Raw genomic sequence first — 21450 nt, forward strand, 5'->3', positions numbered from 1 at the left:
CTAATCTAGGTCTGGTAGGAATCCTCCATCCCGAGTAACAGGTAAAGGTAAAGGCCCTCCCGTTGATCGTCGATTTGCTCGAGCGGGCCCAGTAACGTCTCCATTGGAGACTTTGTTGTTACTGTGTCTGGCATATCGAATACTCTCGGTAGCTTGCCGGGCTCTCCGAGAGGGGCGGAGGAATCGAACTCAGGTCGGCCATGTTGGCCGCTTGTAAGGCGAACGCCCTACCCGCTGTGCTATCGCTCCAGCCGAGTAACAGAAACAGCAGAAAGCACGGAGGCTGCCAGGCAGGGCAGCAAGGGGTAGAGACCAGCTTCCCGCTCTCCCCTTGGCTCCCACACTGCCGGGTGCAGGTGGAAGATACTCACCCCGACACTCTCCCGATGCCCGTGATGATGCCGCCGGCAGGCACCTCCTCTTTACCGTATAACTGGTACCCTGCAAACTGCGACAATTCCAGAAATGGAGACCTGCAGGGAAGAACGAGGGCTGCCTGAACAGACGTCGCTGATTTGAAAGCAAATGGAAACAGTCAACAGGTGCACAAGAGTCTTCCTTTGGTACATCAACGTTTTGGTTTGGGTTTTGGGTTTTGGGGCCATACCAGGTGATGCTCAAGGCTTACTTCTGACTTTGCACTCAGGAATTACATTTCTCAAACTCAGGAGTTACATTATTCCTGACAGTGCTAGGTGGACCATATGGGAGGCCAGAGATCAAACCCAGATTGGCCATGTGCAAGGCAAATGCTCTATCCGCGGTACTATCTCTATGGCCCCTGGTATACATACCATGTTTAAAAAAAAAATACACACTGTGCACAAAAAACTGTTTCAAGGGTCGGAGAGACGTTATAGTGGATAGGGCATTTGCTTTCCATGCAGGTGACCTGGGTTCAATACCCAGCACCACAGGTGGTCCCTGGGCTCACTAGAAGTGATCCCTGAGTGCAGAGCCAGGAGTGAGCCCTGAATCCTGCAGGGGGAAGCCCCCAAACAAAATAAAACAGAATCTGTGACACGCTCCAACAGAGCCGGAGGTTTTATCTCCTTCAGTCTCACCAGTGTCTGCTCCATGCCTGATCGAAAGTCGCCTCTCAGTAAACATGGGAGCAGAATTCAAAACCACTCATGAATAGGACAGTGGGTAAGTTGCTTGCCTTGCATGCAGGCTATCTGGGTTCGATCCCTGGCACCCCATATGGTCCCCCATGCACCACCAGGAGTGATTCCTAAGTGCAGAGCCAGTAGTAACCCCTGAGCATCACCAGGAGTGGCCCCCAAACAAACCAAATCCAAACCACTTATTTACAACCCCGTGGAAGAAAAGTCTGGACTAGAGAAGCAGGAGCGGGTGGACTGGGCTGCACCCACCCTGGGTCGATGAGGGTATCCACTCTGTCTCTGGGCAGCAGCTTCCCTCTAGACACGTGGAGTGTTCGGGCTTTCTCGCCGCCGCCTGCAATCAAAACGTGACAGCGGTCACTCAGACGGCCTCTCTTTAACCATGCCCTCGAGACACACTTCTGGATCCAAAATGAGGCACTATTTTAGAAGCTGAATGTATCCTGTGAGAAAATGCTATTTTTCAGATTAACGTAAACAAGTGCTGGAGTAAGAGGATAGCGGGTAGAGTTCTTGCCCTGCATGTGGCCAACCCAGCACCCCATAGGGTCCCCCAAGTCCACCAGGAGAGATCCCTGAGGACAGAGCCAGGAGTAAGCCCTGAGTACTGCTGGGTGTGGCCCCAAAAAGGAACTGACACTTTATTTTGGTTTTTGATTTTTTTTTCTTTTTGGGTCACACTTGGCAATGCTTAGGGGTTACTCCCAGCTCTGCACTCAAGAATTACTCTTGGCAGTGCTAGGGGATCATATGGGATGCTGGGGATCGAATCCAGGTTGGCCGCGTGCAAGGCAAACACCCTACTCACTGTATTATCACACTGCCCCCTAAACACTGACACTTTAAATAAAAATAAATAGATAAATAAAAATCTATCTGGGCTGGAGCAATAGCTCAATTGGCCAGGGCACGTGTGTTGCAAGCCAGAGGCAAAGGCTCGATCCTCAGCACCATGCCAGGGAGAAACCCCAAGCACAGACAGAGCACACACACACACACACACACACACACACACACACACACACATCCCTTCCACTGGGCTCTGCTGGGGCTGATCCCTAAATAAGCAAACACCTGATCTCTCCCTGATCCTACCACACATGTCCTGAACCCACTTGATATCCCATGATAAACCTTCGTCATAGGTATTAAATGCCTACTACAGACATCCAGCCCCATGCTATATGCTCTGAGAATCTGCAGAAGATTCCTCCATCGGAAACCAGTGAAAAGCACTGCTTTAGAATTACCTCCGTAACAGACACAGTGCAGCATTCCCGAGCCTGTTAGGGCCACAGTGGGAGAGGGCAGCGGTGGGCGGGAAATAGGGGACAATGGTGGTGGGAAATGTACACTGGTAGAGGGACGGCTGTTGGAACATTGGAAGACTGAAACCCACAGTTTAACTGTGTCTGTCAAGATTATTCAATAAAAGTAAAAAGAAAAAAAATGTTTTCTTAGATTATAAATAAGTTATTATTTTTTTTTTTGGTCTCAGGGGCTACTCCTGCCTCTGTGCTCAAGGGTCTCTCCTGGGAGTGCTCAGGGGACCACATGAAATGCCAGGGATCTATCCCGGGTCAGCCATGTTCAAGGCAAGCATCTTACCCACTGTACCTATTAATCTTCTTTAGAAATGCAAATGATTCTAGGAAGAAGAGACTCAGTGATAAAATGGTATAATTTAAGTCAAACTCCTTTTCTCTTTCTCCCCAAATCACTGCAAACTCAGAGTTCCCAACCAAGGTGGATTTAGGGGTCAGGGAGGAAGTGAGGTGGGGAAAGACTACGAAAGAACAGAGGAAATTTGGGGGGAATGACACGTCCCCTACCTTAGCTGTGGTGGAGAGTTCATGTGTGCAAGTATATCGACATTCATCACCTTGTGCAACTGAAACACAGTACTCTACCCCGTATAAATACTTAACAAAACTACCTAAATTTAAGTATCAGGAGTCGGAGAGACAGCACAGGGGGGTAGGCGCTTGCCTTGCATGCGACTGATCCCAGTTCAATCCCCGGAATCCCATATAGTTCCCTGAGCCCCACCAGAAATGACCCCTGAGCACAAAGCCAGGAGTAAACCCTGAATGCCACTAGGTATGGCCAAAAACCCTCAAAAACTTTTAATAGCCCCCTCCACACTCAAAATGATCAAAAGGAAATAAACCCATGACACGGATGAAGGCCAGGTCTGGGTCTTGGGGGCACAGTGGCCACTGAAGGGCTAGCCAGGAAGAAGCCAGCAGAGGGAAGGAATAGAGAGGAACATGTGAATGAAGTTCCTTCTGGCGAGGAGGGTCTCCCAAACAGTGCTCGGAGAGCCCAAGAGCCAATCCCAGAAATATTCAACACACCAGGCCCCACCCAGTGAGGAAGTGCTGGGGGTACCGGGACCACCTCAAGATGCTGCGTGTCGTGCTCAGGGCCATGCAGTGCTGGGGCTGACCTCAGGGCCGGGTCCCAGTCAGTGCTGCAGACACTCTTTCTTCTCCATTCTGCAAGAACCCAAGCCGAGCACTGAGAACAGCGGGTGAGCTGTGCCTTCACCAGGGAGGACGGTCTGGGTCTGAGATAGGAGAAGGAGGGTTGGCTCACAGAACCGTTGCTCCAGACCAAACCTGGCTGAGAAGAGCGGTACCACCCCAAAGACAGCCTGGCACCACCCCAGTTCCCCAAGAACGATCCCAGGGCTGTGTGTGCATCACCCCCACCTGCACAGACTCAGAGTCTGAAAAGCCGGCCTTCCTTCCACCGCATGTGCTGAACTGCATCGTTCCTAAAATATTCCTTTCGGTCCCACTTTCATCTCTTGAACCTGGAGACTCAAGAGCTCAGGAGGAAGGTGGGCCTAGTTCCCACCCTACTGAAGAAGCCCGGGCAGCCCCATTCACCCCGACAGCCAGCATCATGCTCCCGGCCAGAGAGCTCACTTAAATATTCTGGATGCTCTGGGGCTGTATCTCCAGACTCTACGATGCTCACATCCCAGGAGAAGCACAGAAGATTGGATGGAATGTAATGCAGAAGCCAACTAATCTCGACCAATGAAAACATTACCCCAGTGCTGGAACACTGTATGACTGAAACCTAATCATGTACAGCTTTGTAAGGGTCTATCTCACAGTGACTCAATTTTTTTTTCTTTTTGGGTCACACCCAGCGATGCACAGGGGTTACTCCTGGCTTTACACTCAGGAATTACTCCTGGCGGTGCTCAGGGGACCATATAGGATACTGGGAATCAAACCCGGGTCAGGCGCGTGCAAGGCAAATGCCCTACCCGCTGAACTATCACTCCAGCCCCACAGTGATTCAATTTTTTTAAGTAAATAAATAAAATTTTTAAAAAATTAACACAGAAAGCTTAACTTGCAACAACAGCTTAGTAAACCCTCAGACAAGTAGTTAATGTCCCTATGGGGAGATACAACAATTTCCACAAAGTTTCTTTAACTGAAACATATTTTGATCATTCCACTAACTATTTAGTGGTAACAAGCAATATAAAGTAAATTATTGTGGGTTTGGTATGGGGACCGTTTGAGGGGTAGTTGGGAAAATGGAGACAATGGTGGAGGGAAGATGACAGTGGTGGTGGGACTGGTATTGGAATACTGAATGCCTTTAACAAATAATCATGACATGACTTTGTAAATCGCAGTGTTTAAATAAAATGCAGTGGGGGGGGGAATATTCAGTCAAACAGAAATTAAAGAGAAAAAGGAAGGAAGGAAGAAGGAAGGGAGGGAGGGAGGGAGGGAGGACGGAGGAAGGGAGGGAGAAAAAAGAAAAGAGAAGAGAATAAAGTAAAAGAAAGGAGAAGAAAAGAAAAGAAAAGAAAAAAGAAAAGAAAAGAAAGAAAAAGTATCTGGGTTTCACAATTCAACGAATCTTTCCAGTACTACCGCCAGGTGGCAGTCGCGACACAGGCGTCTGCCTGTCCTTAGTTCTGCAGGGTACCACGTGCATGCGAGTCGTATTTCCACTTGAACCTGTTATTCCTTTAAAATACAGTCCTGGGGCTGGAGTGATAATACTGCTTGCCAGTACCACACGTGGTCCCCGGAGCCTGTCAGGAGTGATCCCTGAGTGCAGAGGCTTAATATGCTCTTGTATGTTAATCTGTAGCCCTAATTTGGTTAAAGTTTATCCTTAACCTTTCCCTTGTATTTTACCTCTCATTGTCACAGTTCCCCCCGTCAATCTTGATTACTTTTAAGCCAAAACTTTCTGGTAATTCTAAACTTTGTATTTGTACTGCTTCGTATTTGAAGTGCTGCATATTTGTACCTGCTTTTCTATTTCCCCTGTAGCTTTTTTATATTTTACTATAGAGCAATGTTTTTCGGCTAAACACAGAAAGAAAATTAATGCTATGCTCCTAATATTTGGGAGTTGACTGACTCTGAAATATATCTGTTCCTGGGCATAATTACTTGTTCATAATTACTTGACTCAGACTTCAGTTGCTGTAGTTCGTAACACACGGTCAGTCCCGCCGTGGGATTGGGATGGACCCAGGGCGAGTGGCAAAGCTACCTGGCATCAAAATGGGACATTCTAGAAAGCATAAATGCAACAGCTTGATGCAAGCTTTTATGACTTAAGAGACAGGACCCCCATGGGGAAGGACAAGCTGAAGTGGCCTGAGGACTTAGTCTGGGATTTACGATAAAAGCCTTGCTTGCTCTCAGCGCAGAGAACTAAGTGTTGGGATTCTGTTGTTTATCCAAACAACTGCAAGTATCGATAACTTATACAACTAAAGGGAAAGATAAAAGCAATGTAGATGTCCCTGGGAGACGGAGTGTCTTCTAGAGTTGATCTCCCCAAGAGAATTTTCTCTGCCAAATGTTTATCAATGTAAATGACCAATCACACTTATGTCCTTACCTCAACCCCCTTTCAGATGTTCTATAAGTGTGCTAGCAGCTCTGCATTAAACGGCCATTTTCACCAACAGATTGTGGCCCCCCCATCTCCCTTCTCTCTGTTGGGGAGACAAGGGGGCGGGGAGGCAGCTCTGGGCCACCAAAAGGACACATGGATCGCATCAGCAGCCCCTGCGGTTTACTTTGTGAACTCACACACAAGTTTTATTTATTTTTGTTTGTTTGTTAAAAGACTTGTTTCAGGGAACGTGGGTTCAATTCCTCCACACTGTATCAGCCACCTTAGCAACTGTGTTCTTGTGGATTCTGGATACTACTTTTCCTCTTTTCTTCCCTCATGCCATGACTGAATTAATTTTTGTCTGTTGGTTTGGGTTTTGGTTTTTGAGTCCCACCGGTGATGCTCAGGGCTTACTCCTGGCTCTCCGCTTAGGGATCACTCCTGGCAAGATCAGGGGTCCATATGTGGGTGCAGGGGATTGAACCTATGCAAGTATGATTGGCTATATGCAAGACAAGCACCTTACCTCTCTCTCTGGCCCTATGCTAATATTTTTTTTAATTAAGTCACTGTGAGATAGACCCTTACAAAGCTGTTCATGATCAGGATTCAGTCATACAGTGTTCCAACAACCAACCCTTCACCAGTGCACATTTCCAACCACGAGTGTCCCTAATTTCCCTCCCATCACCCCCCACCCCACCCCTACAGCAGGCACCTCTCTCTCCCTCCCTCTCTCTGTGTCTCTCTCCCTCCCTTTCTCCCTTTCTCTCTCTCCCTCCTCTCTGTCTCCCTCTCCCTCCCCCTACCCGCCCCTCTCTCTCTCTTTCCCCTTTTGGACAATGATTGTGATTTGTAATACAGATAATGAAAGGTCGTCGTGTATAGCCCTTTACCTACTTTTAACAATCAGTTCTTGTCCAGTGTGATCATTTCCAACTAATATTATCATATTGGTCCCTTCTCTGTCTGATCTACCCTCCGCCCCACAGACACTTGTGGTAAATTCCAACCACTGACCAGTCCTCCTCCCATGCTAATTTTTTTAATATGTAAACCTTCCTAGCGAAATACCAGTCAGCAGGGCTTCATGTTGTTTCACAAGTTCACCCTTAATTTTGAAATGACTGTCAATTTCAAGTTACACCATCTTCTAGAGTTACAGTGATCTGATATGGCAATAGTGGCACCGGAGAATACGCTACTTAACTGCTTTAGGTTCCCTGCTTTGATGCCATTTCCCCCTCCTTCCCTCTCCCTTTGTTTTTGCCCCTAGTCAGACACTGATTTCACTGCTCTGGGACACTTGCCACCGGGACGGAGGCGGCAGAAGTCTCACATTTCTGTTCAGGGAAGAGGACGTGATGCCCAGCCATAAGTCAGAGGGCAAACATCTCTGTTGGTCAGGAGTCTAGGACCCGTCCTTTTGTTCTGAAGCCACACCTGGCAGTGCTCAGGGCATTCCTGATGGGGCTCAGGAGACACTATGGGATGCTGGGGGTGGCATCTGGAGAGCTGCGTTCAAGGCAAGCATCCTCCCTGCTGTGCAATGGCTCTGGCCGCAAAGTCTATCCTTACCCTTTCCGACCCTCTCAAGATACTCTGAGTAGAAACAACTTTTAAAAAATTTTTTGGTTTGCTTGGACCAGACCCAGTATTTTCCTAGCTGTGCTCAGGGATCATTCTTGGCAGGCTTGGGCGACCCTATGGGGTACCTGGGATCAAGTCCAGGTCAGCTGTGTGCAAGGTAAATGCCCTCCCCGCTGTACCACTGCTCCTACCACAGAGTTTTCTTAATTCGGTGGTAGAGAATCCCTGGCAGATCAGGAACAAGATCTTGGGATCCAAGGATTCTCAAGATTGTACGGCTGGAGGGGGAGGAGGATGGCACTGGGACAATGGTGGAGGGAAGTGGTCACTCTGGGAGAGGGTGTGGTGCTGGAATGTTTTGTGCATAAAATCAGGATATATAAAATATAACGTAAGGAAAAGAAAACAGTGGGGGTATGGTGCTGCCAACAGGTCAGCCTCTACCTGCAGGATGAGTGCATCAGCAGCCTGATGGTGCCTTCAGGCATCCTGACACCCCAAAATAGTTGCTATGCCTTTGGCCAGACCCCAACAATTCAGGACCAAGTTCACCAAGAAATTAAATGGCCAAAAGTTAGGTATGTGGAAGCCACACCCACAAACCACCTCCAGCTCAGCTATGCAAGCTCATTTATTGGCCTTATCTCAGAGACTCATAGATAAATCACGAAACAGACCAAAAGCCACAGTTAACCTGGGACCCGTACATGGCTGAATAGACTGGGGTAAATTGGAGGGGGACAGGTTGGCCTGTGGACTGCCTAAGCAGACCCCCCGGCAGCCGCTCGCTTCCACAATCCAAAATCGCCCCCATGCCCCCGGCCTGATTCCACTATCTCAAGACAGACCTCACCAATATATAATCTGCTGAAAATTCGGGTATGCGGGTTTTGTGACCGACACCTCCAGGCTTTCACAGAATTGGGGTGGGCTACCTCCCCCAACTTCCAATTACACATGGAAGCACCCACAGTCACCCCCAAGAACCAACTCCAGTGCCACCCTGTAAACTCTATTACTAGCCTTGCTTCAGAGACCCATAAGTCTCAAAAGAGATCAAAAGCCAGAGACACAGCAGCGAGTCCCAGAAGACACCACAGAGCTGGAGATCTCTCCGAGCCCCATACTGAACCCATTTCATCAGGGCACCCCAGGTGGAAGAGGTGCACGCTCCTTGACTACTCTAGACAGAATCCTGGTGACCGACAGCTTCCACAAGCAAGGCCCAGGTATGAAGGTTCCAGGACTAAATCTCCATACTGCATAGCGGCAGAGGAGGTGGGCTGTCCCTCCCCGGCTCCCCGCCTACCCAATCGTTGGTCTGATTGTCATATCCACAATGTGTCTCCAGGTATCATCTTAGGGCACCAATAGTCCAGGTCCAGAGATGCCCAATTGAATCCCAAAATGGATTAGTGCCCTACAGAAATGTCTCTGGAACCCAGCCATTTACAATCTAGGATTCTAGAAGCGCATTGCCATGGCACTCAACAAATTCAAAATGAGAAATGGATAATAAATGATCTAGCATCTGCCCCTGGCAGGCAGGTTTGAATGGTGGTGGGAAAATTTGAGCAAAACATAATGCCCAGAAGTAAAGGCAGAGGTATTTGGGAAATTGCCTGACATGGAGGCCGGGTGAGGACTAAGATGGGGAGGGGGGATATACTAGGGATACTGGTGGTGGAAAGTGTGCACTGGTGGAGGGATGGGTGTTCGATCATTGTACAGCTGAATTTCGAACATGAAAGCTTTGTAACTGTAGCTCATGGTGATTTTTAAAAAAAGGTCACGTGGAGTTCATGCCCAATTCAATCAGCTTAATCAATGGCTGAATAAATATCTGTACTCCTACATTAAAAAAAGAAGAAGAAGAAGAAAACAGTATTGCTTGTCAGAAACCAGAGAAACAGCATGAAGGGTCCTGGTTTGCAGCTGATCTACAGGAAGTGGGCCCGCTGGTTGCCTGGACCACTGCTCCCTCCTGTTGTCAGCTCCAGCTGGGGGACATGGAGGACACAGGGAGGCGTTCCCTGGGACAGGCCATTGTTTGGGTGCAGGCATGTGATGTAAGACGGTGGTCACACTTAGGAACAATAGTTAATTGATGAATAAATGATCCACAATGATGCATTTTCTTCCCCACCCTGCTTCCTTTTTCAAATTTCTTTTGCTCCATCCCCAGTGAGGCTCAGGGATACTCCCAGCTCTGTGCTCAGAAGTCACCTCCTGGCAGATCTCTGCGAGTGCTCCAGCCCCCTAGGATACAATTTCTTCCAGCAACAAAAAGTGTTCTGTATGTCACATTTCCAAATATAAAAAGTAATGACAATTTATAAAGTTTTCAGGAAAAATATTTTGGTTTGTTTTGTTTTTGAGCCACACCCGGTGATGCTCAGGGGCCACTCCAGGCTCTGCACTCTACTCTTGGAGGTCTTCAGGGATGCCAGGGGATCAAATCTGGGTCAGTCGCATGCAAGGAAAGCACCGTACCCACTGCACTATCTCTCCAGCCACGAAAAATCTAATTTTCAATAAGCCCACCTGGAAATTATTTCCAGCTTCTATAACATAGCAGAAAAAGCTTACCTCTACAAATTTAATAGTGCAGTATGAATACTGATTAATAAAAAGTTTAGTGTCATTCAGTAGGACAGTAACTTTCAGTGCTATGCTGTGGTTGAAATAAGACCTTAAAAACAATAGTTAGCTGATGAATAAATGATCCACATTGAAGAATTTTCATTTCTATCCCCCAGTGCCACATATCGGCAGTGCTTAGGTACAGAAAATTGGAACAATGAGGAAAAAAATGCTTGATGACAAAATGCAGAGTCTCCTGCTACTCGTTTTCCTCTACAAGCAACACCTACAAAGGAACACAGCCAAGGAAAGCAGGAGCTGGGGAGGAGCATTTACCTAGTTTTATATTCTGTGCTCGTTCATGCAGCTGATCCACCAGTGCTCTCATCTGTTCATAGTTTTCCTAAAACAGAAACAAAGAGAGGAGAGCCACATTAGAACATGTGATCTGTTTCTACCAAGAGACTGGTCGGTCAAGGAAAGCAGCATCAGGCACCACCCCAAGGGGCTTTCATCAGCCTCCCCACGGCCCTCCCCCCGCCACACACACACACACACACAGCGGTCACCATGTCCAGTCACCCCAATTAAACTCTTCTTCATCCCACCCACTATGTCTGTCTGTCTGTCTGTCTGTCTGTCTCTCTCTCTCTCTCTCTCTCTCTCTGATCATTAATACATTACTGAGTTGGAGGTAACACAGCTACAAGTGTGTTAAAGCCAACGGTATTAATGGACACTGTCACTGCACCTCCACCACCAACCGGCCCAAGACCCTCTGCCACTGTCCTGATGTCACTCCTAGCCATTCCCACACTGGGTAATCTCTGTTGTGTCATCAGAGTCCAAGAAACCCCACATTTAAAGTCTAACTCATGGGAGGGGCCGGAGAGAGAGCACATCCAGTAAGGCACGCCACCAATCCAGGTCCAATCCCCAGCACCCCATATAGTCCCTGAGAACCACTAGGAGTGAGCCCTGAGCACAGAGCCAGGAGTAACCCCTGAGCACCGCTGAATGTGGCTGAAAACTAAATAAGTCTCATTCATGGGGCCAGAGAGAAAACCCAGCAAGTGCTTGCCTTGTACCTGGCTAACCCTGACTCAATGCCTGGCATCACATATGGACCCCTTAGCACAGAGCCAGAAGTAAGTCAGCTCTGAGCACCACTGGGTGTGGCTCCCCCAAGATGAATTAACTAATAAAATTGAAAAAGAGTCTCCAAGAGAGTTCAACAGACGAAATGCATGCTCTGCATGTGGAACCACAAACCCCTGGCACCGCAGAGTCCTCAGGGAACACTAGGAGTGACACCCTCCCCCCACCACACACACACACACACACACACACACACACACACACATCAGCGAGCTGGGTCTAGCTGTTAAGCATCACCAGGCGTGGCCCCAGAACAAAAAGCAAACAAATCTAAATAAGCACTGATGCCTGTCTGACCCCCACCCCCACATGAGATCCTGAGGGCACCAGCTGGAGGCGCAGCCTGGCACCTGTCTCGAAAGTTCCCCGGGTAATCCGGGCAGTGATGTGTCCTCCCCACTGCACAACACCTCTGCAGGTGGAGTGAGAGCACAGAAGGGCAAGGGCGAGGCGGAGCCCACTTCCTACCAGCCAGACTGGCAAGGCGCAATAACACAGGGACGTAGAGCACCTGCCTTGCAAGCATGTGGTCACAAGTTTAAACCCCCAGAGTCTGACATGCACGGGGGCAGTTCCAGCTGATTCAGCTTCTGAGCCTGCACTCCTGTCTTTTGGGCCCAAGAGCAGAAGTGTATTCAGATATTTATAGCGTGTGGGAGGAGATCTAAGAACCCTGCTCCATCTGCACATATTGTCACAGGTAAAACCAAAAACCAAAAGTGCAATGAGGTACAAGAGGCTAGTGGACTAACCCAAGAACACTCAGCTAATCCGAAGAAGAGCTGGGACTTATCTCCTGTAGTTGCTTTGTTCTGTTTCGAGGTCATGCCAGCTATTCTGGGGGCTACTCCTAGCAGCGCTCAGGGTGCCAGGCGTCAGGGCTCTAACCCAGGACTCCTGCATGCAATAAACATTTTACTTATTTTAAATATCTATTAAAAAATAAAACAATATTTGGGGCTGGAGCGATAGCACAGTGGGTAGGGCGTTTGCACATGGTCAACCCAGATTCAATTCCCAGCATCCCATATGGTTTCCCAAGCAACGCCAGGAGTAATTCCTGAGTACATGAGCCAGGAGTAACCCCTGTGCATCACTGGGTATGACCCAAAAAGCAAAAAAAAAATAATAATAATAAACAGCATTTTACATATTGTCATATGCAACAAATGGACAAATTTCTGACCCTAAGAGTTGCCTCTGTCAGAGGAAATTGAATAATTCTTTAAGAATTATTTAAGAGAACAGAAGAAATGTGAAAATGCATGTGAAAATGTGAACAGAGTTCACCAGTAGGTGGCACTGGACTCTCCTGTCAACCTCAAAGTGTCCACAGATGTTCCCACTGCGCTGGTACACACCCAGAGTCTGCAGGAACCTGGTTCCCTTGGGTCTGCAGGAGGAACAGGTTTCTGAGTACCTTTGCTTCCCCTCCCCCCTTCTCATCAAGACGCAGCTGACCTCCAGCTTTTCTGCCACCTCCATAGGACGAAAAGCAGCTCTCCACCTCTGTGTGAGTGTTGTGAGAAAGTTGTGAGAGTGAGTGTGTGTGTGTGTGTGTGTGTGTGTGAGAGAGAGAGAGAGAGAGAGAGAGAGAGAGAGAGAGAGAGTGTGTATTCATATAACAAATAAGAAGGCCCATGGTTCTCTCTTGTCGCCTGCGTTAGGTAGTCTCGGGCTGCTTCCCTGCCCAGGACGATGCCATGGGCAGACAAAGGAGGAAACACGGGCCAGGCTGATTGGTGATTAACTACCATTTATTCCATTCTCCCCACGTGCCTGTTCCAGTCTCACCCTGGCCCTCATTCCAATCTCACCCTGTCCCCCTTCTTCCCATCTCCTCCTGTACCCCTTGCTAGTCTCTCTGCCGACTTGCAGTCCTGGTCTCTCCTCTAGTCTCTCCCAACTCCCTCCAAACCTTTGTGGTAGCAACCACACCCAAGTCCAGTAGCGCAGTCAACATATGAAAGCCCTTCCTGATCACCTGCAGCCAGGAGATCCATCCGCTCAAGGCCAAAATACCACCTAGGGGGTTTTCTCCTTTCCTCAGTCCAATAACCATTTAAACATTCATCTTAAATTCTATTTCTTTTTTTTTATATATTAGATTAAATTCTATTTCTTAAGATTAGTTATTTTGTATGAACACAGTAAGAGATACATTAAGCCCGTAGGGTGGTTCTCCTGGGGACATCTCACTATAGATCCCAGATTACAGTGCTCAGGCCAGATTAGTCTTTCCTAGCAGGATCCTAATCTAGCTGTTACTTTTTGGATCATGACAGAATGTGTCCATGACAATGCTCTTAACTATAGTTAAGTATTACGGCACTTTGACCTGGTCCATTCTGGTGCCAGGGTAGCTCACAGCTTGCCCTGGGTCCATCCAGGCCCTTGTTGGGACCCTGCTTTTGGGGTGCTAGAAAGGGCAACTGAGGTTTAAGTTGAGAGAACAGATGCCCAGGAGTGAGTATCATCTGGAGTCAATTAACTCCCAAGTCACAAAAGCATAGCAGTAACTGTCTTCTTGTGCCAATACAAAAAGGACATTGCTCTGAATTAACTATGCAAAGGACATAAAAGGAGAAGCAAAAAGCAATATTTACAAGTTAACAGAGTCTGATTAGGAGATAAAGTTGATTGATATTGGGGAAGCAGAGCACAAAGAAAGAGGTCACAGATAAACACAGAGCCTGGGGAGCACTGTGATGGGTGTAACCCAATAAACCTAAGCTCCCTCTGGCAAGGCAGAAAGGACAAACCAATGTTATCCTACAGTGTGTGTATATGAGAGTGTGTGTGAGAGAGAGTGTAGGAGTGTGAATGTGAGAGAATGTGTGAGAGAGTGTATGTGTATGTGAAAGAGTGTGTGTGCATGTGTGTGTGTGAGTGTGTGTGTGAGAGAGAGTGAGAGAGTATGTGTGCGTGTGTGTGTGTGTGTGTGAGAGAGAGAGAGAGAGAGAGAGAGAGAGAGAGAGAGAGAAGACAAGTGATCTGCCATCCAGGAGTAGCCAAGCCCCGAGGTACAATCACAGCGGCCAAGGCATTGCACAATCTAGACCAGCATCCATCACAGCTGGTTATGCAAGAGCTCTTTCCCCTACCTAAGCCTGTCTCCCTGCAGGACAGGGACCAACCACTGCCAATCTCCCCGAAGCACCCAGTGGGAGAGAGGTGACAGTGTCATACAGCTCTGCCCTGGCAGGATAGAAGAGGCACTAGACAGAACCCCTGGACCATGGCCAGGGGCCCTGGGACCCCCACCCCCTGCCCCAGCTGCAGCTCCATGTTACTTCCCTTTGCTGAGTTGTTTGCATCCAAGTTCACTGCTTGTCGCAGCAGGTGCCAGAACAGGGCGCAACGCAGATAGCCCAACCTGATACTTAACTCAGTAATAACCCAAAGACACCTCCAGTCTTCAAGGCTGGGCCTTTCCTGTGGCACATGTGGAGGGGCCTTCTCCATATCCATCCTTCCCGCTCCGGGCAGATGGAGCTCCTATTTTATTCAGGATAGAAGCAAACCCAGATGGAAATGGTGGGATAACCCACTCCTTGTATGAATAGGGGTGACCCTGCAATTAAATTCTTTTTTTTCTAGAGTTTCAAATGTACTGTTTTATTCATTTATTTGAATCACTGTGAGATCACGGTCACGGTCATGGTCCTCCCGTTGTTCATCAATTTGCTCGAGCGGGCCCAGTAATGTCTCCATCGTGAGACTTGTTACTGTGTTTGGCATATTGAATACGTCATGGGTAGCTTGCCAGGCTTTGCCGTGAGGGCGAGATACTCTCGGTAGCTTGCCAGGCTCTCCGAGAGGGGTGGAGGAATTGAACCCAGCTCAGCCGGGTCAGCTGCACACAAGGCAAACGCCCAACTGCTGTGCTATCGCTCCAGCCCACTGTGAGATAGACCCCGACAAAACTGTTCATGATTAGGTTTCAGTCATCCGGTGTTCCAACACCCGTCCCCCCCATCCTTTCACTAGTGTACATTTCCCAGCACCAGTGTCCCCAGTGTCCCTCCCATCGACCCCCACCCCTCACCCCCAGCCTGCGTCTATGGGAGTATGGGAGGCATACTCTTACTCTTTCTCTCTCTCTCTCTCTCCTTTTGGGCACTGGGGTTTACAAACACAGATACTGAAAGGATGCCATGAATATCCCTTTGTATACCCCTTACCTGCTTTTAACACTCAGTTCTTGTCCAGCATGATCATTTCCAATTATTATCATCATACAGGTCCCTTCTCTATCTTACCTACGCTCCACCCCACACACACTTGTGGTAGAGTCCAACCACTGACCAATCCTCCTAGTCCTAGGCCACGGATATTAGTCTTTTACTAGATATTTTTTATATGCCACAAATGAGTGCAGTCTGTGTATGTCTCTCTCCTTCTGATTCATTTCACTCAGCATGATACTCTCTATGACCACCCATTTATAGGCAAATATTATTAGTTCACTTTTCCTAACCGCTGTAGTATTCCATTGTGTAAATGTGTCACAGTTTCTTTATCCAGTCATCTGTTCTTGGGCACTCAGGTTATTTCCAAATTCTGGCTATTGTGAACAGTGCTGCAATGAACATAGGAGTGCAGATGGTGTTTCTGCTGTGTGTCTTTAGGCCCCTGGGGTATACTCCTGAAAGTGGCATTGTTGGGCCTATGAGTAAATTCTAACCAAAGAAAGATACAGGCAGAGCTGTTAGATCCAACTTCAACGAGAGTTCTGGGTAAGCCACACAGAGTACAGGGGTAAGACACTTGCCTGATTTGATCCCTGTTACCACAGGCAGGAAACTCTGAAAAGTGCCAGGTATGGCCCAAATTTTTAAAACAAAGGCCAGAGAGAGTATAGTAGATAGAGCATTTGCCTTACACACACTGGCCAGGGTTTGATCCCAGGTATCAAGCACCTCCAAGAAAGATCCCTGAACACAGCGTCAGTAATGAGTCCTGAGTACTAACAGGTGTGACCCCCCTCCACACACACACACACACACACACACACACACACATCCAAAAAAAGGCCTAAAAGTTCTAATCTTCTGTACTGTTTAGTATGTGCATTTTCCTCCTCTGTTTACCACAGGTAATGTGTTTACACGGATCCCAACTGAGAGGTGGTATTTCAAGAATAAAAACAGAGGATGGAGTGATCGTACAGCAAGTAAGGTGCTTGCCTTGCATGCAGTCTGTTAAGTCCGGGATTGTGGGTTCCCAAGCAGCAAGACAGAGACACAAACACGATAATGCAAGAGTAGCAGGAGTTTTATTCGAGTATACTGGGGTCTACTATCTCACCCACAGAGTTGTCTTTTGACAGCGACCCCGACTTCAAGCAGCAAGCAGTTTATATAGGGTTTGATTACACAAGCAGTACACGCCCTATTGTTTCAGAAAAGAATCTTAGTTACCAAACAAAGGTGTTTTGGCAAGTATCTAAGGTAACAGTGGTTAAGCAACAATTAAACAGTAATTTCCAGTATCAGTACCAATTTTGTGATTACATAGACTTCTTGTTCTTTTAGGATTAACAAAATGCAACTTCTGGGGCATTGTGAGAATTGATTGATTGAGCCCACTTTCTGAGCCCAGGAACTTTCCCGTGGGTTCAGGTTGGCTAGTTACACATTGTTTTATTGCTGGGAAACGGAATCTGTTCCAGTTCCAGGAACTGAACTGAGGCCTACCTGATTTTTCTCATTTCTGCCGCCTGTCATGGCGTAAGTTTTTCCCTTACAGAGTCGACCTGGGAACTATATAAAGTCCCCTGAGCCCCACCAAAAGTGATCCCTGACTGCAGAGCCAGGAGTAAGCCCTAAGCATAGCCAAGTATGGCCCATAAAACTAAACAAAACAGATTTTAAAACAAAGAAAATTTAAAGAAAGGTCCCTTGTAAAGAAGTTTGGTAGCAGTTCTGGAGAGATAGTACAGCGGGTAAGGCGTCTGCCTTGCAAATCGGCCAACTTGGATCTGATCCCTGACATCCCATACGGTCTCCTGAACACTGCCAGGAGTAATTCTCAAGTGCAGAGCCAGAAGTAACCCCTGAGCATCTCCGGGTGTGACCCAAAAAGCAAAAAAATAAGAATGTTGGAGATCCTTTAGTCAACTCCTCCTTCCTCATACTAAAGGCAGTACGAGGGCGTTCATTCTGGGACGCAGAGAAAGAAGTAACAAAGGCATAGACCCAAGAACGAAAAACAGATGCTTAGTTCTGTTGAACACTAAAACCTAGAGAATGCTTATTCCCCAGCATGACTCAAGCAAACGCTGGCTGGTGCAGACCATCAGACGTCCCAAGGAGAGGCATGAAGTGACAAGAACTATCCTTCCTCAGAGCTTATCACGGACCTTGGATTGTTCTAGGCAGCTGTTATCTGCAATGACAACTTGATGAGTTATGCCCAATTATTAATGCCTCGTGTAATGAGGTACAAGAGGTAGTGAACTAGTTCAAGGACACTCAGCTACTCTGAAGTAGAGGTGGGTCTATTTTTTATTGTTGCATTGTTTTGTTTTGAGGCCATGCCCAACCATCCTGGGAGCTACTCCTAGCAATGTTTGGTGGCCAGGTGTCAGGCTCTAAGCCAGGGCTCCTACATGCAGGGTAGGTGCTCTAGCCCTTAGAACTTAAATGAAGGTTCAATGGCTCCAGGAGTGGTCCCTGAGTGCACAGTGAGCACAGGTGGTATAACCCAAACCATCCCCCCTTTCTCCAAAAAAGAGATTCACCCTCCGCCCAGCAAGAGCACAGCAAACACAATGGGAAAATATACAGAAGCAGGGATTATCAAGCTTAATGCATGAAGACAACTCTCTGCAAGTGAGTCTAGTGACACTGTCTTGAGGATTTTTAATGAGCCCAGAGAAAGAACAGCACAGACAGCAAAGCACAAGAAAGCATGAGAGCGGCGGGGGCAATAGCACAGAGGGTAGGGTGTTTTGCCTTGCACGCAGCCGACCCAAGTTTGATTCCCAGCATCCCATATGGACCTCCCAAGCACCGCCAGGAGTAATTCCTGAGTGCATGAACCAGGAGTAACCCCTGTGTATCATCCGGTGTGACCCCCCACCCCCCCGCGACAAAAAAAAAGAAAAAAAAGAAAAGAAAAGAAAGCATGAGAGCCAACATGAGGAAACCACTATCAGAAATGGCAGAGATGAAGAGGATGGGAGAAGAATGGGATGCCGCTGAATTGTCCCAGGTGACTGGCCCAGGCTGAGGACTCTGGGGCCTTCTCAGAATTGGGGCAGGAAGATTCCTCTCTCTGCCTGAAAGCATTTCTCTGGCAGAGAAATGTCCCAGGAAAACCAGAGTGATAATACAGCAGGTAGGGTGTTTGACTTACACACGGCCGACCTGGGCTCAAATCACCGGCATCCCATATGGCTCCCCAAGCACCATCAGGAGTAATTCCTGAGTGTATCAGCCAGAAGTAACCCCTGTGCATCACTGGGTGTGACCCAAAAAGCAAAAGAAAAAAAAGGGAAAAAGAAATGTCCTAGCTCCACAACTGAACCTCACAAAGCCACCAAGCTACCAAATCTCTCCAGTCCAACACCTCCAACTTTCATGATACTGCAGTCCAGTAGGATCACAGTGAATGTGATGAAAAAGCCACGTAAAAGACCACCAAACTCAGTACGCAAAAACAGCAGCAGGAAGGTTCAACTAACACCAACCGGCTCAGTAAATCCTCCGATAATGACATTAGTAACACCACTGTGAGGTATTAACAATTATCATGCATTGACTTTTATTGATCTATTCTTTGATAATTCCATTTGCCTTTTTATTGTAACAAGCAAATAAATTTGCTGGTGCCTGCTAAGGAAGCAGACTGGGGTGGGGGTGGGAGGACAGGACTGGGAACTTTGGCAGAGAGAACGTCACACTGGTAGCATTGGCATTGGAACATTGAATGCCTAAAACGGCTGTATTATGATCAACTCTGTACATCATGGTGTTATAATTAATAGAATGAAAGACAGAAAGAAATAAGGAGTATGGGAGGTGATAAAGAGACCTCAAAAGAAGGTCTGAGCCCAAGCACAAAAATTTGTAAGTCTACTACTGTACCTCATGGTGTTTCACTAATAAAAATTAAAAAAAAAAAAAAAAGATCTGAGCAACAGAATAACAGTAGGTGAGGAAACGGTCAAAGAGCTCCAAGAAAAGACACCTCTACTAAACAATAGAATATGGAAAACAGTCCAAAGAGAAGTGGACAGCACACCAGAAAATTAAGGAATGCATTCAAGAGGAACAGTATTAGAATCATCCGAGTCCCTGAAGAATAAGAAGGCAATTCAATAGAGAACCAAGAGTTAAAGAAGTCCTAGTAAGAGAGGTAGTAAACAGTATAGCATGGAGCATGCTTATCTTGCATGTGGCCAGCTGGGGGCTCAATCCCTGTCCACTGGGTGTTTGTGACTTAAAAAAAAAAAAGGAAAAAGGAAATCATAGGTAAGAATTTTTCATTGGTACCCAGATCCAAGTCCATAGGATTCTAGTGAAAACAGACTCAAGTTGGGGCCAGAGAGTACAGTGGGCGGGGCACTTGCCTCACATGTGGTAAACCCAGGTTCGACCGTTGGAACTCCATAGGGTCTTCCAAGCCCACCAAAAGTGATCCCCGAATACAGAACCAGGAGTAAGCGCTGAGTACAGCCCAATATAGCCCCCTCTCAAACAAACAAAATATAGACTCAAGTAGAAAAACTCCAAGACATATTGTACTCATATGACAAATGTCAAAGACAGAGAGAGTACTGAAAGCAGCAAGATGAAAAAAAAGGAACTTATACACAAAGGAAAGTCCCTAAGGGCCACAGATCTATCAAATGATCCCCAAGAGAATGAAGAGAGATAGTATAAAAACTCAAAAGTGACCAAGAATATTCCATCCAGCTAAATTATCATTCAGATTTGAGGGAATGATAATTATACAGAGCTTCACAGACAAGCAATCGGTTAGGGAATTCAAAGCTTTGAAACTGGTTTTGCAAGAAGTGTTAACTTCTTTAAAAGACAAGACAAACTCCCCAGTACTTGGTAATGAGTATGGCACCCCCTCATGGAACTTATGGTTGCCCTCTACTAGATTAAGGAAGGTCTATTTACTTGCTAAGGGATTTTATACATTTTCAACAACGAGTTAACATCTCATTTATATTGAATGTTCTATGTCTGATGAGATTTTTTTTCTTCTTTTTTACCTCCACAAAGATTTAATTACAGCCTCTTGCGCAGTACCTAAACAATATTTTCTAGCATAAAGACAATATGCCCTTTTGAGGAAAAATACACTAGTAGGTCTTAAAAGTGCATTAGCACTGAATTATTTAGAATATTAATTTTAAAAATATGGACATATAAAAAGATAGTTTTTGCTTTGAAGCTACAACCAGCTGTGCTAGGGCTTACTCCTGGCTCTGCCCTCAGGGATCACTCCTGGTAGGTTCAGAAACCATGAGGCATGCCAGGGATTGAACCTGGACCAGCAGCATGCAGGGCAAGTACTCTACCCTCTATATTATTTCTCTGGCCCCCCAAAAAAGACATAGTTTTTGAAAAAGATTTTATCAACTTATCATTGATTTACAATTGTGTGAAACAGCAGGATTTTGGCTTTACTTTGTTATATTTGTATAGGTGTAACCACTTCCACAGTAGCTCCTATTTCAAATCTCTCTGATGTGTTAGGGTCAGAGAGAGAAGCGGGTAAGGCATTTGTCTTCACACAGTCAACCTGGGTCTGTCCCTAGCACTCATTATGGTCCCCTGAGCCCACCGGGAGTAATCCCTGAGTATAGCTGGATCCCAACAACCAAAAATAAAATAAATCTCTCTTATGTGTAGGATGTAAAGAAAGAAAGTAAGGGAACAACAAGTAGCTAAAGTCATTGGAACTGGAGATTCTTTTTTCAGAGTTGCGCTTACCTGAGGAAGAGGGGTGGGAGGGGCCCTGGGAAGTGAAGACGGTGGTGGGAAGTGGGCCTCAGGTGGGGGGTGCGGTGTGGGAGTGATGCATGCATGAAAGGCATAATTTTCAGCATTATGAATCTCAGTACCTCAATAAA

At 46.9% G+C, this 21450-nt stretch overlaps 1 protein-coding gene across 1 annotated transcript in view; it reads right to left on the reverse strand.

Moving 5' to 3' along the window:
- The window catches only part of MCCC2 (methylcrotonyl-CoA carboxylase subunit 2), a 65525-nt gene that overhangs the window by 39570 nt on the left and 4505 nt on the right, over nt 1-21450 (reverse strand). Inside the window, exons 2-4 of the mRNA XM_056112496.1 lie at nt 10533-10599; nt 1377-1461; nt 372-473 (exon numbers count right to left, since the gene is read on the reverse strand). Coding sequence (XP_055968471.1) covers nt 372-473; nt 1377-1461; nt 10533-10599 — 254 coding nt within the window. The remainder of the gene's footprint in view (nt 1-371; nt 474-1376; nt 1462-10532; nt 10600-21450) is intronic.

This window comes from Sorex fumeus, unplaced genomic scaffold, assembly GCF_029834395.1.
Source record: "Sorex fumeus unplaced genomic scaffold, SorFum_2.1 ptg000018l, whole genome shotgun sequence".
Classification (NCBI taxonomy): domain Eukaryota; kingdom Metazoa; phylum Chordata; class Mammalia; order Eulipotyphla; family Soricidae; genus Sorex; species Sorex fumeus.